This window comes from Meles meles, chromosome 16 (assembly GCF_922984935.1).
Source record: "Meles meles chromosome 16, mMelMel3.1 paternal haplotype, whole genome shotgun sequence".
NCBI lineage: Eukaryota > Metazoa > Chordata > Mammalia > Carnivora > Mustelidae > Meles > Meles meles.
Genome location: NC_060081.1, coordinates 40325092 through 40336474, shown reverse-complemented (window position 1 = coordinate 40336474; position 11383 = coordinate 40325092). Strand labels below are relative to the sequence as shown.

Here is an 11383-nt window from a genome sequence, read left to right as displayed (position 1 = left end):
TGGAGAGGTTCGGTGGGAAATACTCAGGATGTTGGCTGCCTCCAGCAGTCTTTTTTAAGGTCCTAGGAGACTCAGGGCATCTCGGTGGCTCAGTGGGCCAAGCATCATCCTTCAGCTCAGGTCATGATCCCAGAATCCTGGGATGGAGCTCTGCATGGGGCTCCCGGCTCAGCTTTCTGCTTTCCCGGGGAGCTTTCTGCTTTCTTCTCCCTCTCCCTCTGCCCCTCTACCCCACGTATGCTCTCTCTCAAATAAAATAAATAAATAAATAAAATCTTTAAAAAAAATGTCCTGGGAGACTCAAATTTAGGAGGCTGGTAGCCCATTTGAAAATGGGGAGGAATAAAAACACAGCTTGCTGAGAGAGGGCCTTTCTGCCTGTGGCCTGCGGTCCGAAGTGACTGGACTTTGATGAGCAAGCCCCGCTGGGTCAAAAAAGCTGATGTAACTGGCTAAAGTTAGAATACAGGCAGCAATTCAGGTGGCTCAGCAAGAGAAAAGATCAGGGCCCTGGAAAAACAGTGTCCCCAGGTCCCAGGTCTCTACGGAGCATCTTGTCTTAGGTACCTCAAGCCTTGTGAAGGGGACAGCTCACTTGCTGTGGATACAGCTGTGGGGGGGTGCAGGAAGACAATGTGGGGTACCTTCACATCAGAGGTGAAAGAAGATGTCACTAATGTGGGGGGCAGGGCAGTGGGCAAGGCACAGAGCCCTGTTGCTTAAGGATTCTGACCTGAGACCAAATCCAGCTTGAACTACTACCAACTCACAGACTGGAATGGAAGGGATCCAGCAGATTCTTAAGAATGCTGACTTGCCAAAGGAAGGGACCAAGCAATGTCTGAAATTACCCATCCCACAGGGCAACCCTTGAACTTGTATCCACCAGAAAATGTGTCGTTAAAGCAATGACTCTCCTTGAAAGACACATGCCCACTAAGATGTTGGCTAGGCATTGGACAGGGCAGTTACACACAAACACAGAACTGGGGACAAAAATCTTGGCTGGCTGAGGGACTTGCTTTACTACCATGGTAAAGAATCCCCAGTATTTCCTCAAGACTGCATGTACCATTGGCCAATGACACCTGAAAAGTGTTTCCCATGGTCCTCTTCTCCAAATGGAGAATTCCCCTTCTGGAAATTCTTATTGCAGATGTACTGGGTTCCCCACCCCCCACTATTGACTATATTGATGGTGGTGAAATTCAGAATTTAGTTCATAGTTTACCATCCTATGAGTTGCTGCTTCCAGACATGATGGAGAGTATGATGCATCTTCCAGAAAATATGAACTTGAACCCGAGTCCAGTAAGAGATGAGTCAGAGGGCTTCACCCACTGGGGGAGGAGGTGAGTCTACATTAGCCGAGTGTGGGTATTTCTGATGATTATGTAGCATAAGGAGGGTGTACAGATGTAGGATTACCCAAAGGGTGGACGATAGGAGGATGTTATGGTCACTGTTTAACACTCATCTCCCCTTCTCCAGATAATAATCCCGATTTTGTTTGGTAATTATGCTTGATCTCACAGCTTGTATGGTTTAAAGAAAGCTAACTCCCCTCCCAGATCCAGGACCAGAGTGTACTGCCAACACTAAACTCACACTGGTGACCCTATGCAGACCTTCAGGACTGGATGAGGCTCTGCTTGGAATCCCTCGGAGACAGCATTCTCTCTCTCTCCTTCTTCTTCTGGGGTAGGGTGTTGGGGAATATAAGTCCCAAAGCAACCATTTCGCTACATGAGGGGAACCAATTGTGACCGAAGCCAACACAAGGAGGAAAAGTTGAAAGAATCAGAGATAATGGAGCTGTGACCCAGATTGTACCATACCCATCCTTACCCTTGGGCTTTGGAGATATATAAGGTCTTCTTTGATGTTTGATCCAGTTGAAGTATTTTCTGTTATGTGTCACTAAACAACCATTACAAAGTGTGATAAGCGCTAAAATAAAAATATGAAAAAGAGGGTGCCTGGGTGGCTCAGATGGTTAAGCCTCTGTCTTCACTCAGGTCATGATCCTAGAGTCCTGGGATCGAGTTCTGCGTCGGGATCCCTGCACAGTGGGGAGCCTGCTTCTCCCTCTGCCTCTCTCTCTATCTCTCATGAATAAATAAATAAAATCTTTTTTAAAAGTATGAAAAATAGTAGTAAAGAGAGAAGGTGGCTTAATTAGCTAAGAGGAGCAATTATTTCTTTTTTTTTCTTTAAGACAACTTTATTGAGATATCTTAGACTTAGAAATTGTTTACATTAAGGTGTACTATTTGATTGACATACAGACACACACCAAAAAGATCACCATGATCAAGCTCAACAACTTACCCATCAGTTCCACATGGGTATTCTTTTCCGTATGTTGTGTGGGGAGATGTAATTTAAAATCTGCCCTCTTAGGAATTTTGAAGTATGTGATACATTATTGTTAACTATTATTACGGAGCTGTATATTAGATGTTCAGAAGGTATTCATTCCATGTAACTAAACCTTTGTACCTTTTGACCAACATATCATCCTTTCTCCAACCACAATTCTGCTCTTAAGAAGCAATGTTTCTTTAAGCATGGAGGATGGGAAGAGCAGCAGAGATAAACCTATCTCAGTTCTTAGCATTAAATGCACCTCTTTGGCAGAATTAACTGGACTCATCCGGGGTCATCATTGTACATTTCTCAGCCCATCCGGGCGGGAATGGATGTGTTGAGGACTTTAGGGCAAGACACTGCCACTGACATCCCCAAGTCCCCAATAAATATTGGGTGGTGGAAGGAAGCCTTCCATCTGTTGCCCCCATCCCTCAGCAGGGCAGTCCCCCAGCGTCCCCTCTCACTGTGAGTAGCCAGACACCTCCTAACCCTGTTCTCCCACCCCTGTTACAGAAGATGGATCACATGTCTCCCAGGCTGAGAGCCTTCCTCTCCGAACCCATTGGAGAAAAGGATGTTGCCTGGGTGGACGGGATCAGCCGTGAGCTTGCAATCAATTTGGTCACCAAAGGTTTCAACAAGGTAATTCATTTTTTTCTTATTGCCCCAACTTTGCTCTCCGACCTCCCTTCCCCTAGCCCTGCCAGATGGCAGCCACAGCTATGTGTCCCTGCAAGGGGCCGTCACAGAGCAAAGCCGCCACTTGGCAGAACGCCACTTGCTTCAACGCTACTGACCCCTCATGCTTGGGCAGCCCTGAGGGCCAGTAGATGATAAGCAAATTGAATGGCTTTGGCTCAGAGCAGCTGGGCTGGGCTTGATTCCCTTGGTGTTCAAACACCCAGAGGTCAACAGAAGCGAGCCAGCCGCCCGAGTCTGGGGCTGAGCTGTCGGGATGGATGATTTGCATACACGTCCTACCTCCAGGAAGAGGCTCATGGGGTCTCACCTGCCCCACCAGGGCATCAGCTTGGCAACGGCAGGTGGACTAACAGCAAACTAGGGTCTACACCAGAGTAAGAGGATGTCAATTGTTCTAAGACGTCACTCACAGCCCAGGAACGGCCTCAGGGGTATCCAGTGGAATCCAAACATTCTTTTCTATGTAATTATTTGTTTTTTTTTAATGGTGCTCTTAAAGTTGCTTGGAACTTTAGGAGAGAATGAAGAACCCAAGAGAACCCAAGGAGAGTGAGCACACACACAGGCAGATGGGAATTCACGCGGAGCATTGCACACTTGGTGGAGAGATTGCGCCCACAGCTCCTGCTGCTCCCTCCGGTTTTGTTCTTTTTTTTTTTTTAATTCCCTCCGGTTTCTAATGTCAGTCTCTACTGCAGTGCGGGGAGATGCTGCAGAAATGCCCGACGAGGCTGGGAACTGCTGCCCGCACGACTGACAATCAGGAAGGTGTGCACCTGCCCCGTGCCCAGCTGTTTCCAGGGGGCCTCTGAACTACTGGGCCTCTAGTTGTCTGGTTGAACCACTGCTTAATACCAGTTTCGAAACATTCTGAATATCACCCCAATCCCCCGGCCCATTTAATATCCACTGGGTGGTTTTGCCGGGAAGCTGGAGCTCCGTGGCTGAGGTAGCTTGGATTCTTTCCTCTCAGATAAAGGAGTTGGGACCCTTCCCAAGCAGGTAGTGAAGTAAGCAAGGCTGGTTAGGGAAGGCATTTTAAATTAACAATTCCTTTTTGGAAGGACATGAGTGTCTCTTTTTCTTTTCTATTGTGGTGTAATGCACCAACGTTGATATGAAGGGTCCAGCTCAGTGCATTTATATATATATATATATATATATATATATATATATATACACACACACACACATATATATACACATATATATATACACACATATGTATTTTTAAATGTATATGTATACATTTGTATATGTGTAAGTATGTATATATTTATATATATTATATATATGTATATGAACTCGTGGAGGCACCCCCAGATTCAGTGATTGGTTACCTCCCTTGTGTCTCTCCCCCATCAATGCCGTTCTCCACTCTCAGAGGTACCCCATTGTTCTGGCTTCTCCTGCTTTGACTTAATGTTGGTTTTTGTTTTGTTTTTTGTGTTTTTTTTTTGCTGTTGTTCAGCCAGACTCAGCCTCTTAGAAATATTTTTATTCACACGCAGTGAATTTCATGAATTTCACCTTTTTTAGTACACAGTTCTGCAAGGTTTGACAAATGGATGCGGTCATGAACCCACTACCACAATCGAGACATAGAGCAATCCCAATGCTTCAGAATGTTCCTCTGTGCCCTTCATAGTCCCCATCCTCAACCCCTGACAACCACTGATTTGTTTTCTATCCCTAGAGTTTTGTCTTTTCCAGCCTCACTGTGTTTAAAATGAGGATTACGGGGTGGGGGGGGGGCACAATAGGCATATTTAAGATAAAGGAATGAATGAATAATGGGTAAATTTCAGGCATCCCAGAACTTACTACACAGAGTCATAGCTGTAGAGAAGAGGAAACTGTTTGCCTGTGCGTGGCCAGGCCCCTCTCACATTCATGACCTGCTGGTGAGCAAGGTGACCAGCACACCGCCTCCAGGCCTTACTCATTCCTAGGGTCACTAATTTCAAGCACTCACATAGGGGATTTCCCCTTTCTCCTTTGCTTTGAGCCCCTGACACACCTGCAAATGAGATGAAGGGTTCCTTATCTCCACTTCACAAAGGAGAAGACAACTCCTCAGAGTTAGTGTCTTGATCAAAGCCCCAAGTGAGGACAAGAATGGTGGTGGATTGCGTGGTCACAAACCACACAGGAAGACCTGGGTCCCAGTGGTTACCACGGCAGGGAGGGGGCTTACCCTGGGATTCAGTGGTAAGACTCCGTTTGGGCTGGAGCCTGGCTGAACCTGTGAAAGGATCCAGGAGACCCAATGTGGCTTCTACAAAGGTGAACAAGTGCTTTGGGGTGAGGACTGGTCAGTGCATAGGGCCAGCAGGAAGAGCCTCCAGGACAGGCAGATCCTGCAGGGAAAGGGTCTCAGATTTAGCATATAAAAATGCAGGTGCTTTTATATTTTTTTAGACTTTTATTTTAGAGCAGTATTAGCTTCACAGCAAAATGAAGCTGAAGATGCAGAGATTTCTCATGTACCCCCTTGTCTCCCACCGACATGAACATCCTCTGTCATGAGCCACCCCCCCACCAAAGTAGAACATCTGTTACCATCAAAGAACTTACATTGGCACATCGTAATCCGCCAGGGTCAGTAGCTTATATTAGGGTTCACTCGCAGAGTTTCTGTGGGTTTGGACAAATGTGTAATGATAAAATATCCCCCATTTTAGTAACATTTTAGTGAGCTGTTTCACTGGCCTAGAATCCTCTGAGCTCCTGGATTTTTATAATCTGCATGCAGGAGACACCTTAGGGAGGGGCAGCTTTCTGGGCCTCCTGCTATCTATCCTCTGTCTTTGTGGGCCTCTGCTGAGGTCCAGTTGTCCCCTCCCCCAGCTTTGTTATGACTTTGAAAATTATTGCTTCTTCTGTGGATTCACCCAAGTCTCTTCTGGACCTTGACAGTCAATAATTTGGCTGCATTCTCTCTGAGGGATTTAGTGCCTGCCCTGCTCCCAGGCAGTCAGCCTTGGCAGATCTAGATCTCTGAGAATCTAGATCTTTGCTGTCTGCTACGGTGGCCAGGGGCCATTGGTACCTGCGGAACACCTGTCTGAATAGAGATGTCTTATACATATAAAGTACACACTGTGATTTCAAAGATTTAAGATTTTTAAGGTACCCCCTCCCAAGGCAAAGTGGTAATTTTTTTTGTTGTTGATCACATGTTGCAATGTTATTTTTTAAATATGGGAGAAAATAAAGCATGTTATCAGAACTAATTTCACCTGCTTCATTGCTCCTCCCTTTTCCTGTGGCTACTGGAAAATTAAAAATTATATATGTGGCTGGCTCATATTAAATTTCTACTGGAGAGTGTTGGTCTAGACTTAACAGCAGAAGGGCCTCAAGGGACAACGGAATGACCTGGAAGGGAAAATATGTTGGTGCACAAGGCGTTCAGGAGGCTTTCCATGGCCTGGCTCTATCTCTGTCTTATATTCCGCTCCCCAACCCACTCTATACCCAAGCCAGACAGTCTATGAATCACAAACACAGATGGGACCACCTGCCTGCAGGCCTCTCTTGAAATGGACATTCACCCCCTCCAGGACTCCATTTGCAATGAACCTTCTCCGGGAAGAAAGCCTTCCTTCTGCATGCCCACCCCAGCCTAACAAGCTTGTGCTACTGAACACTAAGTATTCAATAGGACCCCTTGCTGGGACATCTGTCCTGTTGACTATTCTTTCCACACAGCCTGAGAACCCACACTCATTATGCTAGAGAGACACCGCTTGCCTTTGGGGCTCTCCCATGTCTTCCATGTAGCCCAGGATGGTTCTATGATCCTTGTGCTGCTCTTTTCCCTGTGAAAACCCTGCCCAGGGATGAGTGAATTTCCAGGCACTCAGTAAATTCAGGGACTTTGAACAGTGCCCTATGGGGAGGGTGCATAACCAGGAGAACCCTGAAATCATCCAATCCGGAGAATCTGGTTTGGTTCAATGTTCTTTGAAGACATTAGAAAGTTCTATCCTTAAGCCCGAATCTTCCTCCTGAAAGATAGTTGGAAGATCAGGGAGGAGTATGTGTTCTGGGTGCCCACCTCCTCCCTAAGGCTCTCCTAACAGCAGAATTTGTTCATGATGTTTGTTGCATGTCAGGCTCTGTCTCAGAAAATCCTATAAGGTGTATAAACCATTTTACTGATGGGGAAACAGAGGCACAGAGTGGCCACATGGCTTTCTCAAAGTCGCTTCGGGTGAGAGCGGTGAAATTTGCATCTGGGCAGACAATGTCTGGGGGTGAGGGGTAGTCATGCAGAGACCCCCCACAGCCTGATGTCTGGACCTTGCAAGGAGTCAGTCATGCAACTTTCGGGTTACCCCACCTAGGACGGCCAGATGAAACCCAGGGTCCTCCTCCATTAAAGCTGAATTTTCATTAGAAAATAATTTTTTAGTGTACGTAAAGCCCAGGGTGACATGGAGAAGAAAGAAGAAGAGGCAAACTCTGCATCAGATCAAACATTTGCCCTAGAGACGAGGAGTTTTAAGCCAGAAATAATTGAGCAGTACTGGATTTTCAAGATTGTCCCTGGCTACCAGCAGTGGTGAGGCTGAAGAGCCAGCATCCGGTTAGAAAAAAAGAGAGTCATTGATCCCACAACGAATTCTTGTGGCCACCTAAGTGCACTGACTCTAAGCCCTGAAGAGCTGGTAGCTGCAGGCAGACGTGTCGGAGAAGCCGGAGAGTCAACAATGGCCAAGACCATGGATGTGTTTGCAAAGGTCATGTGATGGACGGAAGGTACAACCCCTTGCGAAACCTGCAGGGTGTAAAATCCCTGTATTGTACACTGGAAACAAATGAATGTCAGCTTTACTCCAATAAAAAAACAGTGACCAAAAGAAAAGAAAAGGGCAGGTGTCGCGGTGAAGACAGAAAATTTTCACTGGCATGGACCAGGCCCAGCCACCTAGCCCTAGGGAAGATACAAGGCCCCTTGGTCCTTCTACTGAGGGCTTCAAGATGGCCGCAGCAGAGCATTAGGCCAAGGGGACCTCTGTCCAGGGTGATGGGGGTAGCCATGTCTGCGTCCACATCTCTCCGTCACCCTCCCCGCAGCCAGATTTTTGTGAGCTTTGGACCAAGAAGGGAGAGGTGGGAGATTGTCTCCTCCTTGGTTAGGGGCTTGCTTGCTGGAGCCAGAGGAGAAACAGAACAGGCTTTGGGCATGGGGACCATGACGATGGCCTCCCTTGGGAACAGGGTTGAAACAGGCTAACTTTTCATCCCCACCACTGGAGGGTGGCAGAGGGAGTGGACGAGGGACAGTCAGGTGGCAACTTAGTTCCAGAGGGCCTTCTTCCTGCAGCCTTCCTGGAAAATTTGTCTCTGGTCCTATATGTCATGTGTTCCCTGGCTTCCTGGCTGCTGAGGCTGATGGGGGTGGGGAGGCTCTGATCACCCAACCAGCTGATGCCAGCAGCAGGGCCTCCAAAAAGGCAGAGGCTGCTATACGCTCGAGGCCAGATGCAGATGGTCAGGAAGGGCAAGCATGGGGCTCAGGAAGACAGATATCAACCTCTCGAATTTTCAGTGATCCTATCTGGAAAATGGGACAGGGTTAAAACGTGCGAGGGGTCTGGAGCCTGTCAAAGGCATTCAAGGGCCACTTACTATTATTGTTATTATTATTATTATTACTATTACATATCATCATCACTGATTTTTTTTCTCCCTGTACAGAGCCCCTTGTTCCTTGATCCTGTTATTCACGTCTGCAACCCCCACCTCCACACCTACTGGGGCACCTGACTCAATTAACATTCAATAAATGTTCATTTTTTTCCCCAATGTTGAGTTAAAAAACATCTCCATAAAATCACCACTGAAAATACGAGGATACTGATAAAGTAAAATGAGATCATTAAGCAACAATACGGCTTTTCTAGAAAGATGATTCAAAGAGCACTTGAAAACGACCATGACAACCTGGATGTTTTATTTTAAATCTTTTCAACAACTGGACCATGAGTAAAAATAAGAAACATTTTACAACTGCAATTCAGCTTTTAATTTCTTTTTTTTTTTTAAATATGTTCCCTTTGGTTAAGATGAAGTTTGCTTTATTTTATGTAACTGAAAGTAAACAGACAGCAGCAGGTTTTCCTGGAGAAGGCCCAGGACGGCAGGCGCGAAAACTGGTTCTCACTCCTTCCAGGCTGGAGAGCCCCCAAACCAGCCACGAGAGATGGGTGTTTATGTGACCTTAAATCTCCAGGCTTCACCATTTAGTGAGCAGCTGGGTCAGTCTGTGGCCACATGGTCTTGGGTGTCCCTTTCCCCATGTAGTCCTTGCTCCTTGTCAGTAATCATGTGGTAAGTTTATCAAGAGACCAGTGAAAAGCTGAAGAGTAGTAGTTAGAAAACGAGAATCCCGAAGAGCTATCAGTCCTGGTAAACTTAATAATACTTACGTGCATTTTTTCACACACGCAGACTCTTCAGAAGGGAGAGATGGGCAAGGTTTATCACATGATATGTTCCATGCCCGTCCCACTGGCTGAGCATTCCAGGACATTCTCCTAAGGTTCTCATTGAATCCACGTCATTCAGTTTGTAAGGTGGGGCAGGGCACGTTGTGCGGCTTTAAAGCGATGCAGAAACTGAAACCTGGATTCTTGGGGTCCTTGCTTCAGCTTCAGTGAGTTGCCTGAGGTCACACAGCTGGTTTGCAAGAACAGACTGGTGTTAAGATGCCCTTCATCTACCAGTCCCACATGCAGCGGCTCTTGGTGGAAGGAGCTTTTGTCCCTAAGGGGGCATGTGGCAGTGTCTGGAGGCGGTTATGACTGTCACCATTTGGGGGGCTGGCATCTAAAAGGTAGAGATTGTGGATGTGGCTAAACTCGCTGCGATGCACAGGACAGTCCCCACCCCCACCCCAACCGCACAAAATTATCCACAATGTCAACAGTGATGAGAGTTAGAAACTGGGCAAGATCGATCCGGGAAAGCGATGGGGCGGGGAGCACCTCTGAGTCCTCTTCTTGTGTGCATGCGTGTGTATGCATAGGTGTGTGTGTCAAAAAGAAATACTAAGGGCGTCTGGCTGGCTCAGTTGGTGTAGCATGCAACCCTTGATCTTGGGATTGTTAAGTCTAAGCTCCACGTTGGATGGAGAGATAACTTAAAACCTTAAAAAGAGAGAGATTGATTTAGAGAGAGAGAGAAATGCTAGATCAGAGGTCAGAAGGGAGTATGCTAGGCTGTTGCTTCTCAAAATGTTGTCCCTGGACCAGCACCAGCCAGGGACATGTTCGAAATGCAGACTTCCAGGCCCCTCCAGACTTCGTGAGTCAGAACCTCCCTTTTAGCAAGGTCCCAGATGATTTATGCGCTCATTAAAGTTGAAAAAGACAGGTTCTGGTTTATCCCAGGCTGGACATACTGCCTCCCAACCCCAACCCAAGAGATCTGCATTTCACTTGGCCTCCCATCTCACCAAGGTCCAGTCACAGAATCCCCATCGCCCAGGTGCTGTCCTTGGCCCTCAAGCCTGATCTGTGCCCCTTCCTTCCACGCTTATGAGAGTCCTGGTGTGGGAGAAGAGCACCTCTGAGCAGGTTTATTATAACCTTCCCCAATTTTCTCCCCGCCTCTCCCCGGCCCTGCAGGCCTACATCCTCTTGGGACAGTTCCTTCTGATGCATAAGAACGAAGCGGAGTTCCAGAAGTGGCTTATCTGTTGCTGCGGCGCGACGGAGTGTGAGGCCCAGGAGAGTTCTCACTGTCTGAAGGAGTGGTGCTCCTGCTTCCTCTAGACACACACCTCCTTGCTCTGATGCCTGGGTAAATGGCGCACTCTGTACTGGCACCCAGGCTTGGGGTCATTATTTTTGTGTTTAACTGGAAGGCTACACGTTCATTATACAAAGTAGTTCATGAATATAAAAGAGGACAGGCAAAAGACAAGGGGCCCCCAAATTTCCCACCTGGAAACAACTGTCACTCACCTCCCATGAATAGCATGCCAAACATCTCAGGCATAAATTTATATAAAACAACCTTTTATTTTAAAGTGCGGATTAGGTTTTAAGCCGGTGTATTGGTTCTATGTGTTGCCGCATAGCACGTGAACCCAAAGCATGGCAGCTTAAAACAAACAATTTTACCTCACACAACTTCTTAGGGCCAGGAACCTGAGGGTGGCTTAGTTGGGTGGCTCTGTCTCCGGGTCTCCCACGAGGTTGCTGGGCAGCTGGGCAGCAGTCATCTGAAGGTTTGACTAAGGCCGGAGGATCCACTTCAAGTCGTTGCACTCACATGGCTGTTGACTGGTGTC

At 47.1% G+C, this 11383-nt stretch overlaps 1 protein-coding gene across 1 annotated transcript; it reads left to right on the top strand.

Annotated features, from left to right (window-relative positions):
- Positions 1-2889: 2889 nt before the first annotated feature.
- BANF2 (BANF family member 2) lies at positions 2890-10862 on the top strand. The gene is made up of 2 exons (XM_045981853.1): positions 2890-3015; positions 10716-10862. Exons 1-2 carry the CDS (start codon positions 2890-2892, stop codon positions 10860-10862), a joined length of 273 nt encoding a protein of 90 aa, XP_045837809.1.
- Positions 10863-11383: the final 521 nt, after the last annotated feature.